The 22,133-nt window shown below is 42.5% G+C and overlaps 1 protein-coding gene across 8 annotated transcripts in view; it reads right to left on the reverse strand.

Annotated features, from left to right (window-relative positions):
- SUMF1 (sulfatase modifying factor 1) overlaps positions 1-22,133 on the reverse strand; it is an 81,158-nt gene that overhangs the window by 42,759 nt on the left and 16,266 nt on the right. For 6 of the 8 annotated variants that reach the window (XR_006292513.1, XM_037903841.2, XM_007061292.4 and 3 more), the window contains exons 2-3: positions 19,580-19,753; positions 16,842-16,916 (exon numbers count right to left, since the gene is read on the reverse strand). Coding sequence is in view for 7 of the 8 variants with exons in the window: in XM_037903841.2 (XP_037759769.1) it covers positions 16,842-16,916; positions 19,580-19,753 (249 nt within the window). In the remaining variant the exon portion in view is untranslated. The remainder of the gene's footprint in view (positions 1-16,841; positions 16,917-19,579; positions 19,754-22,133) is intronic. The other 2 variants (XM_043552290.1, XM_037903842.2) reach the window with 1 other exon arrangement.

The following is a 22,133-nucleotide window of genomic DNA, read 5'->3' on the forward strand; positions in this document are numbered from 1 at the left end:
AGAGTTTATTTTTAACTTGTTCACCAGTTTGGTCTGGCAGCTTCTAACTCTAGAATCAGTATTTTTGGGACTATTAAACAACACCCTGAGGACTTCCGTCAATTAAGGTCAAGACTTCCATTTAGCACACTTGTCATTTTCTTTCCAGTTAATTAAACTCACTAGTCTGGATCTGCAGTATTTGCTATCAACTTCCAGTAGGTGGAGACAGACGAACCACAAAAATAATCTCAATTTTAATATCTTGGAACTGTTTTTAAGATTGGCATTACTTTGCCAAATACAAACACTTCATGACTGCATTAGTGTGCAATGTTTCTCTAAACAGAATGGTAAGTTGTTTCTGTAGTTGTTATAGTTTAAGGATCATAACATCGTTCTTACTTCAAAAACAGCTATGAACAATACATACAGAAGAGTTGTATAACAGTTTACTATAAACTATTGCTGCCTACTTCAGTGAAAGCACTTTGTGGCAAGTTGAGGCAAAAAGATAATGCCTGTTTAGGTCACAGGAAGTACAAGTGGAAGAGCTAAGTGAAATAACCCAGACCTGCCCCCAAATGGGTTGGCATAGTAGGCTTTTAAAGAAAGATTACATATGCATATGAACAAGAACATCCACAGTTATATTAACTAGGATAAGAAAAATCATGATGTAAAACTCTCAATGCTTTAGTATGTAACCAACCACCAATTGCCTAGGGTAAGCGAAGGCAGTACAGCCAGTGGATAGAGCATAGGACTGGGGCTCAGGAAACAGGTTCTATTCTGCCACTGGCCTCTTGGATGACCTTGATCAAGTCACTTCACCTTTGTTCCTTTAAAAAAAAAAAAAAAAAAAAAAGAACGAGGAGTACTTGCGGCACCTTAGAGACTAACAAATTTATCTGGGCATAAGCTTTCATGGGCTAAAGTCCACTTCATCAGATACTTGCAGTGGAAAATACAGTTGGAAGATAGATAGATATACACACACCCATACACAGAACATGAAAAAATGGGTGTTGCCATACCAACTCTAATGAGACCAATCAATCAATTAAGGTGGGCTATTATCAGCAAGAGAAAAAAAACTTTTGTAACGATAATCAGGATGGCCCATTTCAAACAGTTCACAAGAAAGTGTGAATAACAGTAGGGGGAAAATTAGCATGGGGAAATAGTTTTTACTTTGTGTAATGACCCATCCACTCCCAGTCTTTATTCAAGCCTAATTTAATGGTGTCCAGTTTGCAAATTAATTCCAGTTCTGCAATTTCTCATTGGAGTCTGTTTTTGAAGTTTTTTTTTTGAAGAATTGCCACTTTTAGGTCTGTGATTGAGTGACCAGGGAGGTTAAAGTGTTCTCCAACTGATTTTTGAATGTTATAATTCTTGATGTCTGATTTGTGTCCATTTATTTTTTTGCGTAGAGACAGTCCAGTTTGGCCAATGTACATGGCAGAGAGGCATTGCTGGCACATGATGGCATATATCACATTGGTAGATGTGCAGGTGAACAAGCCTCTGATGGTGTGGCTGATGTGATTCAGTCCTATGATGGTGTCCCTTAAATAGATATGTGGACAGAGTTGGCAATAGTCTTTGTTGCAAGGATAGGTTCCTGGGTTAGTGTTTTTGTTGTGTGGTTGCTGGTGAGTATTTGCTTCAGGTTGGGGGGCTGTCTGTAAGCAAGGACTGGCCTGTCTCCCAAGATCTGTGAGAGCGAGGGATCGTCCTTCAGGATAGGTTGTAGATCCTTGATGATGCGCTGGAGAGGTTTTAGTTGGGGGTTGAAGGTGACTGCTATTGGTGTTCAGAAGCCCTCCCCTTCTATCTTTCCACTGCATGCATCTGATGAAGTGGGCTTTAGCCCACAAAACTTATGTCCAAATAAATTTGTTAGTCTCCAAGGTGCCACAAGTACTTCTCATTCTTTTTGCTGACACAGACTAACACGGCTACTACTCTGAAACTTTGTTCCTTAGTTTCAGATAATGATACTGATCTTTGTGAAGCTCTCTTAGATCTACTAATGAAAAGCGCTATATAAGGCCTAGGTAGTAATAATGAGAAACTTCCCTTATGAACAGGTTATTCTAGAATTGCCCATCTTGGGGTTACTTCCTGTGAAGGATGTGCTACTGCCCCCACTCAGAGACAAGGTACTGGACTAGGTGGATGAGCAGCCTGAACCAGTACAATCTGAAAGCTAGCAGCAGCTTCCCGGGAGAAGCATGATGCCATTTATGCTACTTGCACCCACAGGGATTAGCAGTGAGGAGGAAAAGGTATTTGAAAATGTTAAATGTTTCAACCGTATGTGCTCTATGGTTCTGACCCCTCCTCAGCATTGCTTAAATGGAAATTTCAGAAGAGGGAATAAACGGCAGTCTGACAAAAGGAAGTGGTTAATACATTGCAAAGGTACACTGCTTACACTTGCAAGACCACCAGAAAAATGAATCCTCACAAAAACTTGCAACATCGTTTTCCCCAGCTAAAAGTGGGGTTTTAGCCCAAGGTTCATGGCTAAAGATCTTGCCCTAAACCATATAATGAGTCAGTGGCAGAACTGGGATTTGCTGACTTCCAGCCCTGAGATCAACCCACCACACGACAGAACCTCTCCAGTGAGGAACCTTGGAATATTCTTGAGTTGTGCATAAGAGCACTTGAACCCCTAGAACAGATGTTCTCAAACTTGGGGATAGGCCCCCCTGGGGGGGGCATGGAATGTATTCTGGGGGGCATGAGAAGCTTTGGGGGAGGACTTACTGTGCACATTTTACCCACAGCAATGAATAACTAGCAAAGCTCTTTTCTCCAGACATATCAAGTCCTCAGATGCTGCTGTGCATTGTGATGAATTTGTTAAACTTGCACTGTACGTTAATCCCTTTGTTACAACAGGGATTTAGTTGTAAGCATTGACCACAATTGCCATTTTGCTTTTGCTCTTATTACAACAGACTGTTGGCTCTGTTTGGATCAGTGCCTTCCTGTTTTTAATATTTAATGAGAGTTGCACGTTGATTTTTTTTTTATCGTTATATGTACTTGTGTGGCAGGAGGATGGGGGGCGTAAACTACTACACGATCAAATAAATTTGAGAATCACTGCCTCAGAAGCATGGTCGAATTCCAGGCAGAGAGAGAAGCCTAGAACTCTCTGTGGACAGGAAGTGGTCACACACAGGTGCCTGAAACACTTTCCTTCAAAATGCTGGAATAGAAGATGTCTGCATTAAGTGCAGGAGACCAGGATGGTTCTCAGCAGCCTGGAGACCAAAGCTTTCTATCTCACAGAGTGGGTTCCATTTAAATTTGGCCTCTTATGCATACCCCAGAAGGCAATCACAACTCTCAAAGAGCTTGTGCTCGTCTCCCAGTCTGACAACTACAAAAAGGAAGCAGACACGCTAGTGCAGCTCAGGCATGCTAGTGCTGTTCTCAGTCAGAGGCCCTGCCCTTTCTGAAAAGTGTAATAGCACGCTCAGCCTCTCACTAAACTTCGTGACTCCCTTATGGAGGATTCCAATGATCCCAATTGGAGGGAAACCCTCCACTTTAGACCGCCAGCTCAATTTCCCCAGCACAGACTGGCTGTAGTTTCATTTACTAGTATCAGATGAGTGAATTCCAAAACTGACACTATAGACCAGGGGTTCTCAAACTGGGGGTCGGGACGCCTCAGGGGGTCATGAGGTTATTACATGGGGGGGATCACGAGATGTCAGCCTCCACCCCAAACCCCACTTTGCCTCCAGCATTTATAGTGGTGTTAAATACATTTAAAAAAGTGTTTTTAATTTATAAGGGGGGGAGGGTCGCACTCAGAGGCTTGCTGTGTGAAAGGGGTCACCAGTACCAGAGTCTGAGAACCCATGCTACAGACTACATTTAAGCTAAAAGACTGATTGTATGCAACTTTCTTGCATTTTCTCCTTGTCTCCTAAATTTGGGATCTTTGACTCGTAGTATAGAAGACTGAAGCCCAACTATCTCCATTTGAGAGCTGGTGGTTACTGAAAGTTAAAGGGACATTCACGTGCCAAGAGAACTTGACAGAACCTTACTTAGATCTCTTCCGTAGTTTCACAGGAACTGAAATGCGCATACTGTGACTTTTTTTAAGAAACTGCTAGATTTAAAAAGATGAAGTCTGTAGTGGACTGTTGTATCCTTATCCAAAACAAAAACTTGCAAGTGACTAAGAAGCATTTCTTTGTGCACAAATAGCGAAAACATGCTTTCAATCTGAATGGTGTATGGTAACAGAGAAAGAAGAAAAAGTCTCTCCACACGAAAGCACTGCACGTCTCTCTTCTGTTTCTGGTTGTGCTGAACTGAACACCAAAGGGCAGCCAGTTTTTGCAAACAATCAGATTTTTAGAAGATACACAGATGAAGTATACAAACAAGGTAACAATTATAGACTAGGTATACCACAACCTCCAGATTAGTTTCCAAATGACAATTAAGTCAATCATTTATTGACATTATCAACTATTATTATCAACTAATTATTATTGACATTATCAACTAATATGCATTGCACTTCTCTTTCCAAAAAGAAAAAAGTTACATGCATTTCAAACTTCTCAGAATGCTTTAAATTGCTCTAACTCTAATCAGCACAAAGGCTAATTTGATAAGAGAACAGACAAAAATTTTAAAGCTAATGTTAAAATGTTTAAAATCAACATTTAATGTTTAAAATCAAATGTACACAAATTAAGGAGGAAGGTACTGTACATCTGGGGTCAGGCTTGAGTTAAGAGAGATTACAAGTATCGGTTATAAGGTTCACAAGATGCATACATAGTACATAACCAGCATAGACCCAGATTGGGGTGTGGGAGCTTTTTAAAGAGTCAGTGAATAAGTGATCTCGGATATGCCACCCATATAATGTATTTAGAGCCCAAGTCAGTGTTGGTGTAGCGAATAGGTACATGGGTGGGGTGCGTCTCTTGGTTCGTCAGGGAAGGGAGGAAGTGGGTTATTTCCCTGACCAGCGGTTTTGTTTACTTGTCCTAGTATTGATGGTCTCCCATGATGTGCTCCATGCAAATGTCTCTGAACCACGTGATGGTGTCGGACACCATGAGCCATCTCATGAGCCGGGTGTAGTGCCGACTGACTCCGCATGCTCTCAGCACCGGCTCATTGTGGGGGTCCCACACACCCAAGGCTCCCACGAGTAGGGTGCGGATCTGGACCTCATAGCCCTGGGCTCTTAGCATGTGAGCCAGCAGGTTATATTTCAACACCTTCCGAGCTTGGGCCTTGTGGAACGCCAGGGACCCGTTTTCAAATGACACCATGATGTCCACCATGAGGATCTACAACCCCCATCATTTAATACTGCAAACCTTCTCATACCACTAAGGAGCTTAATTGCTTTCATAATGCCTGACATTCTCATGCTTCAGATCTAGACATGTTCCATAGACTGGGTGACAGATTCAGTCTGCAAAAACAGAACATATGCTTCTGAACAATAGGTCCAGAAGGGATAATTAAATAAGATATCAACCATTTCACTTTGATACACTCTTTAATCTGCAATATAGACCACAGGTTCTCTATTAGCAAAATTATTCTTTCTTCAAAAAATAAAATAAAATAAAGTCTAAGAAAAGTCACTTTTATTGAAATGTTTGTTCAAGCAGTTTAAGTGGATAACACCTCTGAAAACAGGACAACTATTTTTATAAGTATAAGGATGTTGTTTTAGAAAGGCTCAACAGTAGAATACTTCATATGGTTGGTTCAATCACCTGAATATTTACATTCCCCATAGTTTCTGCTGTAGAACTAAAATCTCTAAGAAACCACAGTGAGGGCTACAGTACACTCCTCTCATGAAATTGTGCAGACAGGAGGACACAATTTAATCATACTGCAAGGAGAATCATTAACAACAAACTCACTCCTACAAGTTCTCCCACATCCATGAAGCAATTTGCGGAACTGAGGCGTAGTCAGCTACTGCCACCTTAGATTAAAAATGAAATTTCTCAGAGTCCTATTTACTTTTCCAGAACAGTCTGTGAGTCCCTTATTCCACCAATAGCCTCACTGACTTCCGTGGGACAAGTCAGCAAAAGCCTGCAGATTATTCTGGCCTTTGCCGAAAATATTGTCTAGTGATCCATTCTCCTTAGGCAGGTTAGGGATTAGAAGCAGTGCTGTACTGCCAGGGCTGGAAACATTGCAGGGGAAAGTTTGTTTGAAAAACAAACATTTCTCTTGGGTTTCTTTAAATGATCATGAAAACATTTTTATTTGTCTTGGGTTTGTAACAGTTTTAGAAAACTCATTTGCCCCAAATTTTGGCTGATAGCATCCCTTCAAATAAAATCTGGTAAATTGCTTTATGGATAGTAACACGTAACTGAGTAACCTAGGTTTGGCTTCTGAAATCTCATTTCTCAGGACTTGGTTCTTGAATCTGTTCTGTAGATCAGTTTGCAAGTGAGGCTGAATTTTTCATTTCACCCCAAATTCTAGTTCAGGGGTGATCAAACTTACTGACCCTCCAAGTCGCATTTATAACAATCTTCAGAAGTTCAAGACATAGAGCAGGCCTGCCAAGGCTTGCAGCTTCAGCCCTGCTCCTGCTGAAGCCCAAAGACCTCCCTCCCCGCTGGGCAGTAGCCAAAGGCGACATGTGGGATTTTTGCCAAGATTTGCAGGCCCTGCTCAGCCGCCTGGTACTGCTGGGCCCCCTCCCTGCACAGCAGCTGCTGGAGCCTGCAAGCTGGGAGCTGAGGCTGTGGGGAGAGGCAGTGAAAAAACCTGGGAGCTGCAGGGATGGGCCTCTGGGTTAGAGGCTGGACATGCCTGGGGGGCATGACTCAAGCTGCTGAGGGGCAGTGGAGGGGGGGGGGGCTGAACCTTTAAAATTGTGCCCCCCTCCACCCCAGCAGGCACCAGTCTCTGGCAGAAGCCTCTAGCCCTGCCACAGGGTGCGAGGCCAAGTCTCCCTACCCCGGCTCACGCCAGTCTGCTAGGTGGAGAATGGGGGAGCGGGGAAGGGGCCACTCCGCGAGCCGCAGTTTTACTGCAGCTCAGCCATCCCTGCTCTAGCTGAATTCATCTTCCATGAACCATCCCATGAGGCTACATGGAGTTCATGGTTCAATCTCATTTGGATGCCAGCGTCTAAGCTCCTTTTTTTGAATTGGAAAGTATTTAAATCATTGTGCTAAAACCTGAGAGAGAGACTTTGGGCTGGATTCACAAAGCAGCTTAGCTGTGGTGATGCTGAGCATTGCCATGCCTAACTATTAGGCACCTAGAAAATCACTGGGATTCCTGAAGCCTGACTGAGGTGCCTTGGCTCCCTATACAACGAATGGGGAGAGATAAGCACCTCAGAATAGGATTCACAAAAGTCAGCACGCTAGGAAATGACCCACCTAAGCTAGACCAGGGATCAGCAACTCTCAGCACATGGCCCACCAGGGTCAGCCCCCTGGCAGGCCAGGCCAGTTTGTTTACCTGCCGCGTCCGCAGGTTCAGCCGATTGCAGCTCCCACTGGCTGCGGTTCATTGCTCCAGGCCAACGGGGGCTGCAGGAAGCGGTGTGGGCCAAGGAATGTGCTGGCCGCCACTTCCCACAGCCCCCATTGGCCAGTGGGAGCCACGATCGGCCGAACCTGCGGACGTGGCAGGTAAACAAACCAGCCTTGCCCGCCAGGGAGCTTACCCAGGCGGGTCGCAGGCCAAAGGTGGCCAATCCCTAAGCTAAACAATAGGAGACAGATGTGTCCCAAGCTCCATCTCCACCCCACTCAGAGTTGGGATTCTCTGCTTGGGATTCTCAGCTGCAAACCTCTCTTGCCATTAGGCTCCTGCACTGTTTTTGCATGGGGGGCGGCACAAGAGGTGGCCTTGGAAAAACTGCAGTCCCATGCCAGGCATCTGGCTCCCTCAGCCCCAGAGCTATGCATCAACTACAGAAAAGATAGGTGCTTCTTTAAGTCACCTGCCGACCCAGCAAGCATGTTCAGAGCTTGCCTACCAGATCAGGCCCCTATACATGAGCATAGGGGGAAGAGGAGACGGGCAGAATCTCTCTTCGCCCCAGTGGTTAGGGTACTCACCTGGGATGTGGGGCATCCCTAGTTCAAGTCCCTCCTCCACCTGAGGGGTAGAAGGGATTTGAACAGGGATCTGCCACCTCACAGATACATGCCTAACCACTGGGCTATGAGATATTCAGGCCATTCTGCACAAACGTGGAAGGTTCATCTCTCGTAGGCGTCAGTAATTGTAGCAGCCACTGTGTGCTCAATTTCACTCGCACAGTCCAGGCTGCTAGAATCAATGTTTATTAAGACTGCACTGTGGCTACCATATGTAGGTCAATTTGAATGATTACTATTAGCTCCCATCAAGGTCCTGCCCCAGGTCAGAGTCCCAAATAGATTAATGTAGTGCAGTGACAAGGCTTGACGACTCAAGTCGGAGACAGCTTTTCAGATGGAGAGATTAAGGATACACAGCCCTGGAATATTATTATTTCACCTGTTCTGCAAGGGATTTCCTTACCTAACGGATGTATTCCACTGAGCATAAAGATCCTGTCCTGTCTCTCTCACACATACATATGCACCCCTCCTTTCCTGTAGGACTTGGGGAATTTTTAACAGGCTACAGTTGTACATGTGGTCCCTATATTTAAAACAAGCTCCCACCCAAATCAAACAAAGGTCTTCAGATAAATGCACCTTCTCCCTTCACTTGAGCCAGACCTCTCCCCAGCTAGCCCTTTCTTTTCTATAAATACACTGAAAATGGCACCGATATGACCTATTTCTATTCAACACACCATCTCCATAGCAACAGTCTTATGTTAAATTGAAACAGATGTAACTGACTGCAGAGAGACACATTACAATGTAAATAGTGTGAAACTAAATATTGCTTCAAGGCTCAAGACAAAGAAGAGACCTTTTCTAGTCACCCTTCTGTCAGATACCAAGGTTGTCATAGTAGCAGCCTGAAAGAGTCAATCTACAGATGTGATTGTTATTCTTGCGTTGTTCCAGAATATTTTGCAAACACAAAAAGGTGGAAACAAACACTCTATAATTACACAAATAAATTATATTTCATTCTCATTCTTAAAACTAACTCCACCAAATCTGAAATTAAATACATTCAAATTAGTGAATTAGAAAGGTAAAGTCACTAACTTTTTTCTTCCACCGGATCGCTCTCTTACGGCGTTGCTGGCTCTTGCAATTCTATCATAACTCACAATATTGATTGTTTTTCTCAAAGCCCCAGCACCTGAAGTCCTCTGACTGCATGAGGATCTCAGCTTTCACTTACAAGTAGGTAAGTAAGTTTCCAGACTTTAACACTGGAGTAAAGCTTAGAAAGGGGCCCTCTTAAAGGCCCCAAAACAGACTGCAAATGAAAATCATGAGACTTCAAAACTAATAGCATTTAAGAAAAATCTCTTGATTTTTCAACAGCCAGTGTTGGCAATATGGGACAGTTAAGAATTTGACAAGATGAGAACGTATATTTTAAAATGATCATTAGGAAAGGGCTCAAGATTTAACTGAGAACCAAAATTTTACTTTGATGTAGGGACCTTTTCCTTCACAGAAGCATAAAGTGTGCTGTATTATTCATATACAGAGCAGGTGTGCAGCTCCGAGAAAAGCAGACAAAGTTCACACTGCAATGAACCAATCAAGTTCTGGTGGTCAGGAAGTTTTTTGGGTTAACTTTGCAACAAACAAAAGGCTTCTCTTTCAGCAACAGCAGCAGGAGCACTGGCAAGACTACTACATTTTTGCTCTGCAATTTGCCTCTGAGCTTGCTGGATGCATTTGAAGCATGCTGCTCTTTGCTTGCTCGTTGGCAACATATACGGAACTCCAGAAAGACCTATGGGTTTCTATTTTTCCAGTGGTTCAGCAATCCCTGGTCATCCACAATCCCACGCAGTACAGATACACTGTGTGCTGCTGATTGTGACTGAAGTAGTCAGAGTCATCCTGCAACCTATTAACATCATAATCCTACCATTTCTATAGAAAAAAGAATCGGTGGTATTGTCATCTTGTATCAGTAGACAGCTCTAAATGTTTCAATATTCTGCAACTAGTAGACTACTAATTCCAAAAGTATCCCAGAAGTGTAAATGCAACAGAGAATGTCCTATAGGACATAACATTTAAGTAACCCATGGTTTAGTGACCTCATCTAGAAAGTATGATATCTGCCAAACACAGAAAAAACAACAAAACAAAACCAAAAAAAACCCCAACCCTGCAAAGGCACTAAACTGTCCTCCTTAAAACTCATCTTTGACCCCCCTCTCTCTGGTACCTCTGAGCACGTCACCTTAGGTGACAGGCCTCTTGCCTCCCTCTGGGACAGAATCCAGCCATTTTCCCTCTTAGGCTACAGCCTCCTGGAACCAACTGTGACTGCTCAGCAGGCCTGACTAGATTCAGCTGCCCTGCAAGACTCCCCTTATCCCAGAACCATCTTTTCAAAGCAAAGTATTGTTTAATCTCGACAGTAGGAACACAGCCTACCAAGAGAAAAGGGTTTAACACAATCAACAGTCTGTACATACCTAAAACTCAGGCAGGCCTGCTCAGCTGCCTTCCCCCTCCACCCCGCTTCTGGGTCTGGGATTCAGTCTGATTCTCCACAGACCCCATCTCTCCCCCTGCACATCACAGACCCTCAATTTATCACACTCAAACAAACTTCTTTGTTCACAGTTTCCAGCCTCTTTTTTTTCCAGATCCTGAGGTTATGAGTAGGCATTCAGCATGGTGGAGCTAAAACTTCAAAGAGATTGACACCCGCATTATCTTTAAAGCATCCCTTGTAACCATATAGCAAACACAAACAAACATATAAATAATAATAAAATACAGGCAGCTTCCACAATGACCCCGATCGCAACACCCAAGAATGCTTCAGTGTCAGGACTACTGCTTATTATACAAACAATTGTTTAATTATTACCTTGTCCTCCCCATTTGTCTCATCCTATGTTTAGATTCTAATTCTTCAGGGAAGGGAATACGGATTTTTGTTATGTTCACACAGTGTCTAGCACAATAGGGCCTTGATCCACAAGAGGCACTTCTAAGATTAGAACTATCTTAACTTATAATAATATTGAACAGGTTTGTATACCAAGGGGGAGGGAGGAGAGGGGGAAATAGAGTTTGATGGTCTAAAACTTGATTCACAGATGGCAACATTCACAATAAAAATCCACCTGGATATTTTTTTTTTACTCCTAGTGACAGGATAATCCCAGTTTGCAGTCATCAGTCCACGGACATTTCCAGAGACACTAAATGCCTCCTAGAAGAAATGGAAAGCATACAAATCCATACATTTAACATTGTATAGCTCCCTTGTTCTGAAACTGAGTCACAAGTTTTCTTCTGACCCAAAAGCAAAAAAATTAAAAAAAATTAAAAAAAATTAAAAAAAAATCAAGATGTCAGAGTTTATCTTCCCCAGACCTGGAATGACAAGCTCCCACTTCTTTCCAGTGAATACATTTAGGAACCCTTTGATTTACATTGTATTGAGAGGGGAATACAAGGTGTCACCCTTGTTACTTTCTTCACGGCAGCTGCACAAAGAGCTGAAAGCTTGTGCATTTTCTCTTTACAGCTTGCCAAGCTCTTTACTGTCAAGTATACCTTAGTATCTTTCCACTGAGCAGAGACGGTCCTTGAGCTTACTTGTTCTAATGTACATTTGTTAAAAACGATCCAGGAGTGGAGTAATAGCATCATGTAAACATCCCCCCATGCTGCTCTGCCAAGAGACCTCTATCCTGAGCAACCACCCCGACTACTGTAGTACTAAGCTCTCATACTCCGCCACTGTATCTCAGTTATGAGTTACAACACCGCCCGTCATTCAAGACCCCAATTAACCATAACAAACCACCTAAATTATGACCTACAACACTCTTCTATTTTGGATCTGCTCCTTTATTATATAAAGGAGTTATGCGAAAACCACTTAGAAGACTCAAGTCAGGGTTTGACCCTTGATCTCCAGGAAATCCAAACCCAATGTTTTGACTGCTAAGTTATCCCATCTTCTGAGCTGGTTCGCTAGCTTGTGCCAAGTCATCTTAGCCATATCTGATCTACATGCACTTTTCCAGAGCTGCCTTTTTAAAATATGAGCTATCCTTTAGCACATGGCCACCTGCTCCATATTATGAGGATTGCCTGCCTGCTTCCAGAGTCCTTTTCTTTTGGATTCTCTGATCACTGAGCTAGGCAAATAACCTCTCCTTGTCAGACAGTCAAACACCACTGGTTTGACATCTATCTTTGGTCTCATTTAGGTGTTTTACGCCATACCAATGCTGCCACAAGAACATAACTCCCTGAAGAATTTTCTCACTACATTCACACCTCACTTTTATTGCCTGAGGGCTTGCCACACCAAAAAAAGCCAAACTCTCAGAAACAAAAAACTGACACTTTTCTCTAGTGGATCAGGTCAGGGTCCCTTAGGTCTGGTATTGTGCGGCTGGTAGTGACCAGTGCTCTGTGTTCACTCCAGCTTCCCCTTCAGTTTGGTGGCAAGGGGTTCCCTCTAGCATATCCGCCTTCAGGATGCATTATACACTGTGTGATTTACAGGGACGTTAGCAGCATCCACAGGAGATACTTGTGGCTCCAAAGCTCATGTACTGTACTACACATGCTGAACACTTCAGCTGACCCACTTCTGCAAAGACATGAAACAAGCCTTTTTAACTCTGTCATCTTCCTGATTATTGATCGTGGTGACTCATGAACTCATGCCACTTAGAAGTCCTTTCTGTGCTTTATTTAGAAGCGTACCTTATTTCTGAATAGATTGCTGTTTAGCATGTTCAGCTTGTTTTTATGTATGTTTAAGTTTTATTCGAGTGAAATTATAAGATCACACCCCTTAACTGCATCTTTTATTTTACGCCCCTCCAGCCCCGAGAACCCTGCAGTTCTGTCCAGCCACACTCAGAAAACTGGGCTTTCAGGTGCTGTTATTTTTACTCAGGTGTGTCACAACTACATCAATTGTGAAGACATGATGGACTCTAGACACGAACTCATTTCACTATGGTGTGCAAGCAATGGGATTACATTTGGTAAGGACAGTGCACCTGTAGGTGCAGACATTTTCTAGCCCAGCACACTGGGTGGATGCCAATTGCATGGGCAGCCCATGATAATTCCCTCCATTCTCTGCAGGGAAGGATCCAACGCCTATGGTGCTCTGTCAAATGATGGGCCCTTTGGAGGGACCAGTACTGATTTCAGAAAAATCTACACTACATGGAAATCCAGCATCTACGGTAACCAGCAAGACCACCAAGGGGTCGATATCCAATTTGAATAGAGGGCCAGCAACTCCAGCACTACCAGGTCAGTCACTTCTGCTGCAAGAAATAGAGCTACTTCACCACAACAAGACCACAGTACACATTTCCTTGCCACCTCTATTAGCTTCCCCACTCCTCAGTGACTTAAACCAGACTCAAAGCTTATTGGGGGTGACTGGGAACCTCTGAATCATTCACTGTCGATCTCTGTCTCACTTGGATATCGAACAAAACAAAACCACTCCAAACTGAACACTACAGACCTAGTGATACAGTAAAACAATTTTCTTATAAGCTACTTCTACAGGCTCAATGCCAATGAAGTACTAAAAGACATGCCCATCCCTTCTGAGTGAATCACCCATTTAGGATATTCTCCAGGCAGGCTAATTCTCTGTCTACACCAATGTAACTCTTTTCTAGCTGCATACATGCAAGTCATAGGTGCTGGAACTAAGGGTGATGGGAGTGCTGCTGCCCCCCCAGCTTGAAGTGGTTTCCATCATATACAGGGTTTACAGTTTGGTTCAATGACTCTTGCAACCCCACTATACAAGTCATTCCAGCACTCCTGTTGCAAGTCTTTGTTTAGGCAAAATGTAAGAATATGCTCCTCCTCCTCCCAACCCACATACAGTGCTTGTTCAAAACTACAGACATTTTCTTTACTTTCTTGCAACAACACAACCAAGGCCTCACAGGAAATATCCTACTCCAAACCAAAAGTCCACAATTTCAAGCATGGTCCAATGGATAGAGAGTTGGACTGGAACTTGCGACCTGGGTTCTATTCCCGACTCTGCCACTGACCCACTGTATAACCCACAAGTCATCTGTCTGTGACTGTTCCCTCTCTCACTTTTGCTCCTGGAGCAGAGACAGTCTCTCACCTGTACTGGAGCAGAATCTAGCACAATGGGGCCTTGATCTTGGAAGGGTGTCACTGTCATACTAATAATAAGTCACTATCACTGCTACTATAGTCTCCTTTATGGAAATCGATAAATCCTGATCACACAAATGAAAATCACCTGTTCAAAGCTGGATTCCCTACTATGCAGCTGATTTGAAGGTTGTGGGGGAAGAGAAGATCAAAAGTTGCTTTTCCACTTTTTATTTTCTAGATCCCACACATTTTAGGGTATACTTTTGTCTAAACTATTAACAGCGGCTTAAAAAATGCCAAACCATAAGGAAGGCCAGTCACTGCTCCCCTGGGCAGCTTGCCAATGTAATCAGCACAATATCTTTTTCCATGCCTAACCCGAGGATGTTCCGCATGCCAGTGACTTAGAAGACATCCTAATAATAAATACTGAAAAACAAAAGGACAGTCCTCTAAAAGTTACTCTAACCAAATACGGAAAATCCATGTGGGGAAGCAGCAGAGAGGACCAGTTTGGGCTCCATGCCAGTTCTTCAGCACAACTCTGCTTCTATTAGCACTATGGCCAATACTCGACAGTTTGGATACAACATCAAGGCAAGCGGCTCCCAGATACACAGTATTTGTTTATACAAAAGACTAAGGCTAGGCTACAAAAGCACTCACTTTAAAATACTACAGAATGAGGTTGGTTTGCTTAACCACAACCTGCTTTGTAGATTTCTGCAGCACAGCACCAGAAGGCCAGTGTGGATTGCACACAACTCTGGAACATTCCCTGCCAGATTCTACATTCCCAGGCATACAAGCGATCCTAACTGGGATCCAATGACTGTATTTCTTCCACCTTCAGCATCTGCACACATCATTACTTATGTACTGGAAGCTTTAGGTGTTTTGGGTTTTTTTAAACTTTATTAAAATTCAATATGGTCTAATACCCCACAATCCCCAAGCTCTGGCACTGCATTACAAGACACCTAACAGCCCTACTCCGATCATATTTCTTTCCCTGTTTTAGTTAACAACAAAAAGCATAGGCTATCCTTCAGTTTCAAGAATGATGGAACAAACTGCTATTATGCCATTTGCAACCCATCAGATTCACATCTGCCATGAGATTGAGTTTTCAAACTGTAGCTGAAAAGCCTCATAAACTCTCCCCCTCCTTTTCATTTATAGGTTTTGGTTCTTCATACAGCAAGTAAAAGCGTGCAGTGTTTAATTTTACCTAGTGTTAGCATTTCTGTAGAGCTCTGTACAAGGTCCTTGCTCCTGGGCATAGCATTTTCCCCTAAAAGCACACTATGCACTTTATAAGATGAATCACTTTTGTGAAGGTTAAGTGTTAAAATACCAAATCATGTGTCTTCAACAGTCTGCCAAAATAAAGATCTAAAACCCGCTCACGTGGTACCCTATGCAGATGTTTAAGGGAAATTTAATACTCTGCTGCTCCTCTTAGTGCTATGCTGCTAAGGGGGGAAACTGCTCCACCTTAAGCAGAGAGGAAAGGTTGCAATCATCTATACAGCACCAGAAAACTGCAGTAATATGCCTCTCTCTTGGGGGTAGGGGGGAGGAGGGGTAGCAAGCCACTTGTAGAAGGGTTTTGTTTCTGCAGAGAAAGCCCACTTTGCTAAGTTCTATATTGCTCATTTTTAGGGTGTCCTTGATTTTATTTTATTTTTTTAGAAGGTGCTAGTTATTTAAAATCACTGACCACCACTTGATCTTCTCCAGAGGATTGCCGCACACTTTTTAGACATGAGGTAACCCTTACAACACCTGATGGTAGGTATTATCCTTTTTACAGGTGGGCAAACTGAGGCCCAAAAAGGTGAACTGATTTATTCACAGCAGATCAAGGAACAAAACACAAGAATTCCCATTGTCAGTCCCACTGACTAGCGCATATTCCTCTATGACCTATAATCTAGAGAAAGGCCCTTTGTCACAGGAAGGCCTATTTTAAGTATGTGGATTAATTTTTAACCATTCCCTTCAATCAGTAACTTTAGGCTTCTCTCCAATCCAATTTCTGATAAATGGGTCTTGAGCCAGGAAAGCGTGGGCAGGTACTGTAATATATTAGACTACAAGCACTTTGGGCAGGGACCACCTTTCTCTTCTTTGTACAATGTCTTGCACATGGGGTCCTACTCCATGACTGGGCTCCTAGGCACAGCCACAATACAACTAATAATCTTGTCAAGTCACCATTTAGTCCACTCTTATGCTGATATTGATCAGAGCCCCTGGGGGCAGTTGGAATTGGAGACCAAGCCACATGCATTTTTAAGGAATCACTTATTCCCAATTTGAAGCTCAGGTCACTGGAGGTGACAGAGTAGCACGCTACTTTACCCTCCGTACTACCTAACCCTCAAAGCCTATTATTCTCCTCTTTGTCTTACTGAAATCCAAATCCTCATGGCAGATCCCAATATTCTTGTAAATGGATTAGGGTACACAGCACAATACTATTATTAATACTATTGCCTCAAGTCTTGAAGCGTCCCTCTTTGTGGTCACTAGTCAGGCTCTCTACCAGTTGTAAACCACATTACTCACTGCTTGCTGGATTTCAGTCTTCACTTGTTCGCTCAACATACCCTCAAACACAAAGGAGTCTCCAAATTTCTCCGCCTAGAAGGAAAAAAATATATATACCAAATTCAAGCAGATTGTAGGAGTCCATTGGAAGTGTTTTACCCCTAAAATGCCAGCATAAGAAAGCATCAAGTGGGACCATTAAGGAGATAATAGACTTAATTTAATTCTTTCTAATAGGAATTTGGAGTTTGCTTTAAAGCAAACAATATACTGAGCAGAAGAACAGTGGATGAAAGGCCAGATCACCCAGGGATATAGTTGCTCTTTAAAAGTCACTGATATAAAGTGCAGACTGACTGAATTAGTGGAACAGATGACAGTTCTAAGAAGTCCTGCAACCATTTCTACATCTATTAATTGGAAAGCTTTTTAATTGTCCTGATTTGCTTTTAAAAAGCAATACTGGAATGTACATAATATTAATAGTAAGGAATCTATTCCATTAACCTTCCTTTACTTTTGAAGTCATATGAAAATAATTAAGTGGCATGGTTTACTCGTTTTCAATGCTCACTGGCTCCACATACTAAGGTGTTGGCACAAAACCCATAGAGGACTATTAAATTTAACCCATTTATCTTAACATTCTACAAAGCCACCTCATTTTCAGAAGGAAAAACAACAGTGATTAGCCATTTCGCTAACTCACGATACATGAGGTGCACCAGCACAGCAAAAAGTATTTTAATACCTGGATTGGTTTACGAGGAGAGTCAAAACAGGTTATTGGTAGCCAACAACTGTCTTTCTACTTCATTGCTTGAGTTTATCAAAACAGGCCACACAGCTATGCCCACTGTAGTCAAGGTTGCAAACCATTGTAACCTTGTTTCCACATTCTAATAACTTTCTGAAAGAGTCAATTTTGGGACTGAAGATTCCTGTACATTCACCACTCCAAATCCAGATCATGCAGAGTTTGGACAAAATCCCTTCAGCCATTTGACTTAGCAACAAGGAAGGAAGAAAAAAAATCTCTTTTCCTCCCTCCATCCCTTTCGCATCTGAAGAATTTCCAGCTGGTTTTTCCAGGGACAGGGCTCAAACTAGAGTGCCTGAAGTTTGATCTTGACGGAGGTCTTCACTGAGATCTAGTTCCTTAGCTTGTTGAAAAAAAAGTTAGTTTTGATTTAACAGGATTTATGAGCATCTGAAGATTGCAACCTGTGCATAAACAGAAAGCTACAGAAAATAATCACTACTGGCTATACTGGAGACCAAGTTAGCCTTTTGCTGGAGAAGAAAAACTCATTAAGCTAGTATTATGTTTACCCGAGATAAATCAGTTATGCAGACAAATGTTTTTATAGACAACAGCTCAGCTGCTTCTCAAGAGCCTGTAGATTCAGTGCTGTTTACTCTAGCTCTGAATATATTTTTCCAAATCCCATGTACAAAGTGGCCTTGTGCCAGGGTGTTGAGTGGAACATCTAACCATTCCATTTGAAATCATCAAGTAGAGCCAGAAATAGACTTCATCCCACAAGATAATAATACAATGGGCATTGGAGTGTAAGGCACATTCCAGAAGCTGTTTGCAATGAAGAGCCTGTGTTCAAACTTAAGTGGATTAAGTGACTTTACCTCAATTACTGAGCCAACAGCTCAGTGAGTACAAATTGGTTCCACTGATACAAGAACAGCCCTCTGCCTGAACTTTACGCAAGAAGGGTGAAGGATTCTCATCATCCAAACCAGTTTATCAATAAGATTCTGCTTCCAAGAGCGGGCCTCCTCTCAAGCCTGAATAGTTACTGATAACTTGATTTTGGCTAGATGGCTTACATGTATTACAGAAAGCACATCAGGCATGTCATCACAGCTTCTAAACTAAGAGAAAAGAACTGGGCCTCCAGAGTGGGTTACTGTTTCTCAGAAGAGGAATGGATACCTTGTATTGCCCAGATTGCTAGAAAGCAGTCGTGTTTGGCCAGCCTGCAGTTTCTCCAGCTGTCTCACTGTCTGGAGTACTGTGTCTTAAACTCCTCCCTAGACACATTAAGGTGGTTTGTTAAAAGCATGCATTTAGCAATCTCAATCAGGGCCTGTCTATACCAAGGATACCTACTGGCATAGCTGCACTGGTTCTAACCCGTGCTGATGAGCAGCACCAGTAAAAGCAGGGTTTGTAGTGGCATGCCTTGCTAGGGTAACCCACACTAGCACAGAACATATACATTGGGGGCTTGCCTTGCTACATAAGCCTAACTACACCAAGACACATCATTATAACCAGGTGTCTATCACCCACACTCAGTCTACACTGCTTTGCCTAAAGAAAGCCTGCCTGAATTCTAATACCTAGAGCCCTGCTGGAAATACAACACACCATATTCATAATTGGTTTAATGCCACTGAAAGCACATCAGGCACGAGTTTGGGCCAAGGTCTTCAGCATGTGCTGTCTGTGGTCCATTTAGTTTAAGATTATTTTCTCAGTTAAACCAACTAAATACTGTGTAAGAGGCATTTGCAGTGGGTCAACAGCCCCTTTTGTGGGACCCCTTCCCATCTAAAAGAGGTTAAAAGCAAAAAATGTTTAAACTTGCCACCAATTTGGATAGAATATATTTGTTTCTAGGGCCTGTAAATCTAGAAGCAAAATGTATAATGTGGCCTCCTTTGGGAAAAGAGTTGAGCCTGAATTTCCCAGAAGGGTACTCTGACAGCTAATCCTACAGTAGCTTTCCTCTTACCTCTGTAACATAGCCAGTGGCATTCACAAATTTCTCAAACTCTGCATTGCTGACCTCATACCGATCCATATAGAACTGGCTAACATGGATTCTTCTAGCAGGCCATTCCCCATCTTGCTGTATTTCAGGTTCATCAGTACCCATTGTGAACATTCCTGTTGGAATAAGGGCCATCTGCAATGGAAACAGATAGGACTGAAAATAACTGCAGTCATTTTTAAGTTAAACAGTTTGCCATTGTTTTTCCATCAGAGTCTGGGAAATGAGGGTCAACACCGTCTTGAACAACACTTTCTTCATGACTAGAATATAGTTCAGTAATTAACAATTATAATATCTGGAAGGTTCTAGGTTTAAAAGTAAAGTAAGTTGAGATGGTCTCCAAGATGAAAAGCACAGTTCTCAATCTACCCCACTCCCACAGAGCTCCCAGGGATTTCAGACCACTGCTTAGATCCAGACCTATCTCCAGATGGGAGAGATGGATGTCACTGTGCCTCCTTTTTGCATGTGAAGTATTAAGAAGCAATCAGTGAAAATTGCATCTTGCTCACTGCAAAAGGAAGAATCCTGATTTTTCAATCTGGTGCAGAGAGAAAACTTGACATGTAGATGGACAGCATGGAGATTATGAAGCTGCAAAGTGTTCTTTTGAGGACAAAGCACAGCCTACCTGTTCGCATACTAAGTGTATATGGGATTTTATTTATGAACTGATAAGTACAGCATTCCATCACTGCCTAAGGTAGAGACAGCACCTGCATCTCAACATTGCATCAAAAGGTATACGGTAAACTTACAATGAATTAATATTCCACACTGTGCAAGGCTGGTCTGGAGCTGTAGCATCAGGCTCAGGAAGTAAAGACACAATGCCATGAAGGAATGCCACAACTCTATCTCAAGTTATAATGTCTCTTTATGGCTTCAGCCTGCTTTTAGGGAAGACACACCCAGGCTTCCCCCAGATGTGTGTCACTGCAAAGAGTCCACTGCTAAACCCCCAGCAGGCTTCAGTCAGTCCCTACCAACAAACTGACAAGAGATCAGATAGTCTCACCCAAGAGACCCTTCAAGCAGCATGCAGTCCTCAGCAAATGAAAAGCAGGCTGCTCCCACAGTTCTTCCACCAGCACCCCGCCACCTGACTCTGGCAGGCTCTTGGCTCCGTTCCCCATGGGGATGAAACAAGAAAGAGGGAAGGAAAAAGGACTCTAAAAGCCACCAAACCCTTCCTTTTCCTGTTTAAATACCTGCGCCTTGTTGAGTTCAGGGCAGGGGCTCTTTTGCTCCAGCTGGCCAGCGACATGGGTTGCCAGGGTGGTAAGACTCCCTGAAGTGAGGTAACCCCCTGATTTCCTCTAGTGTGGGATCCATGCACCTCATCATACAAACCCTAGTTGCATCCAAGACATTGTTAAGTGATGGGACTGGAGAACATGGTGAATTGATTTAAATCACTGACTGTAATCATGATTTCAATCAACACAAAGGAACCTTGATTTAAAATCAGATTTTAATCTTATTTTGTATTTGTACTTTTGAAGTTATTTTCCTAAAGAAAGATTTTCTTAGTGACTATAACTAAATATGACCTTTACACTAAATGTACTTTTTGCTAACCAGCAGAATAAACTTATCTATACACATTTATAGATGCAGTTATGTAGCTCAACATACGTTTATGCAGATCCTTAATTTTTTACTTTATTGCATTAGAAAATGGTGAATGATGCACTTTTTTAGTCTGCTAGGCGACCATTTTTACTCATGATTTGTGTCAAGCTGCATTTGGATAGAAACTGAAATTATATTACAAATGCATAAAACCAGCATTTTTAATTAGTTTTTTTTATTAATTCAATAAAAAAACTTAAATATGCTGGATATAGAGGGGGGGAAATTATCAAAACATATTTTGATTTAAAACTCATGTATTATAACCAAAGACAGTATTAATGGTCGTTAGTGTATTGATGGATTGTTTCTGGTCACCATGGACCAGACTGTCCAAGATATTTAGACACCTAAAAGATGCAGATAGGTACTCAGTGGAATTTTCAAGAGTGTGTAGGTCAGTTAGGTGCCTAACTCCCATTCACCTTTCAAAATCTGGCCCCATGTTCAAGTTTTTAGCATTGGTAGATCCCATCTTCTCCCCTTGGTTTATATTCACAGACTGGACAAGGAAAACAAGCTTTCCTGCTTTTTCAAGGTTCGCCTGTCAACTAGTCGACATGAAGAAAATATTCCCTCTGCACCTGCTAGGTTAAACTGAAACAGTAAAAGTTTTCTGCATAACAGAAACTGAAAGTACTGATATTTGGAATAATGTCAATACCAGCATTCACTGGAAATAATCATAGAAATGTAGGGCTGGCTCGAGGTGAAATTCAGCCCCCTGCACTGAGGCAGGACCAAGAAAACCTAGACCATCCCTGACAGATATTGGTCCAACCTGTTCCTAAAATCTCCAGTGATGGGGATTCTTATTGCAGATACTCAATGCAGTACAGGAATTGTGACATATTTATAAAACCTAAATTGCCTCAAG

This window comes from Chelonia mydas, chromosome 7, assembly GCF_015237465.2.
Source record: "Chelonia mydas isolate rCheMyd1 chromosome 7, rCheMyd1.pri.v2, whole genome shotgun sequence".
In the NCBI taxonomy this organism is placed as follows: Eukaryota; Metazoa; Chordata; order Testudines; family Cheloniidae; genus Chelonia; species Chelonia mydas.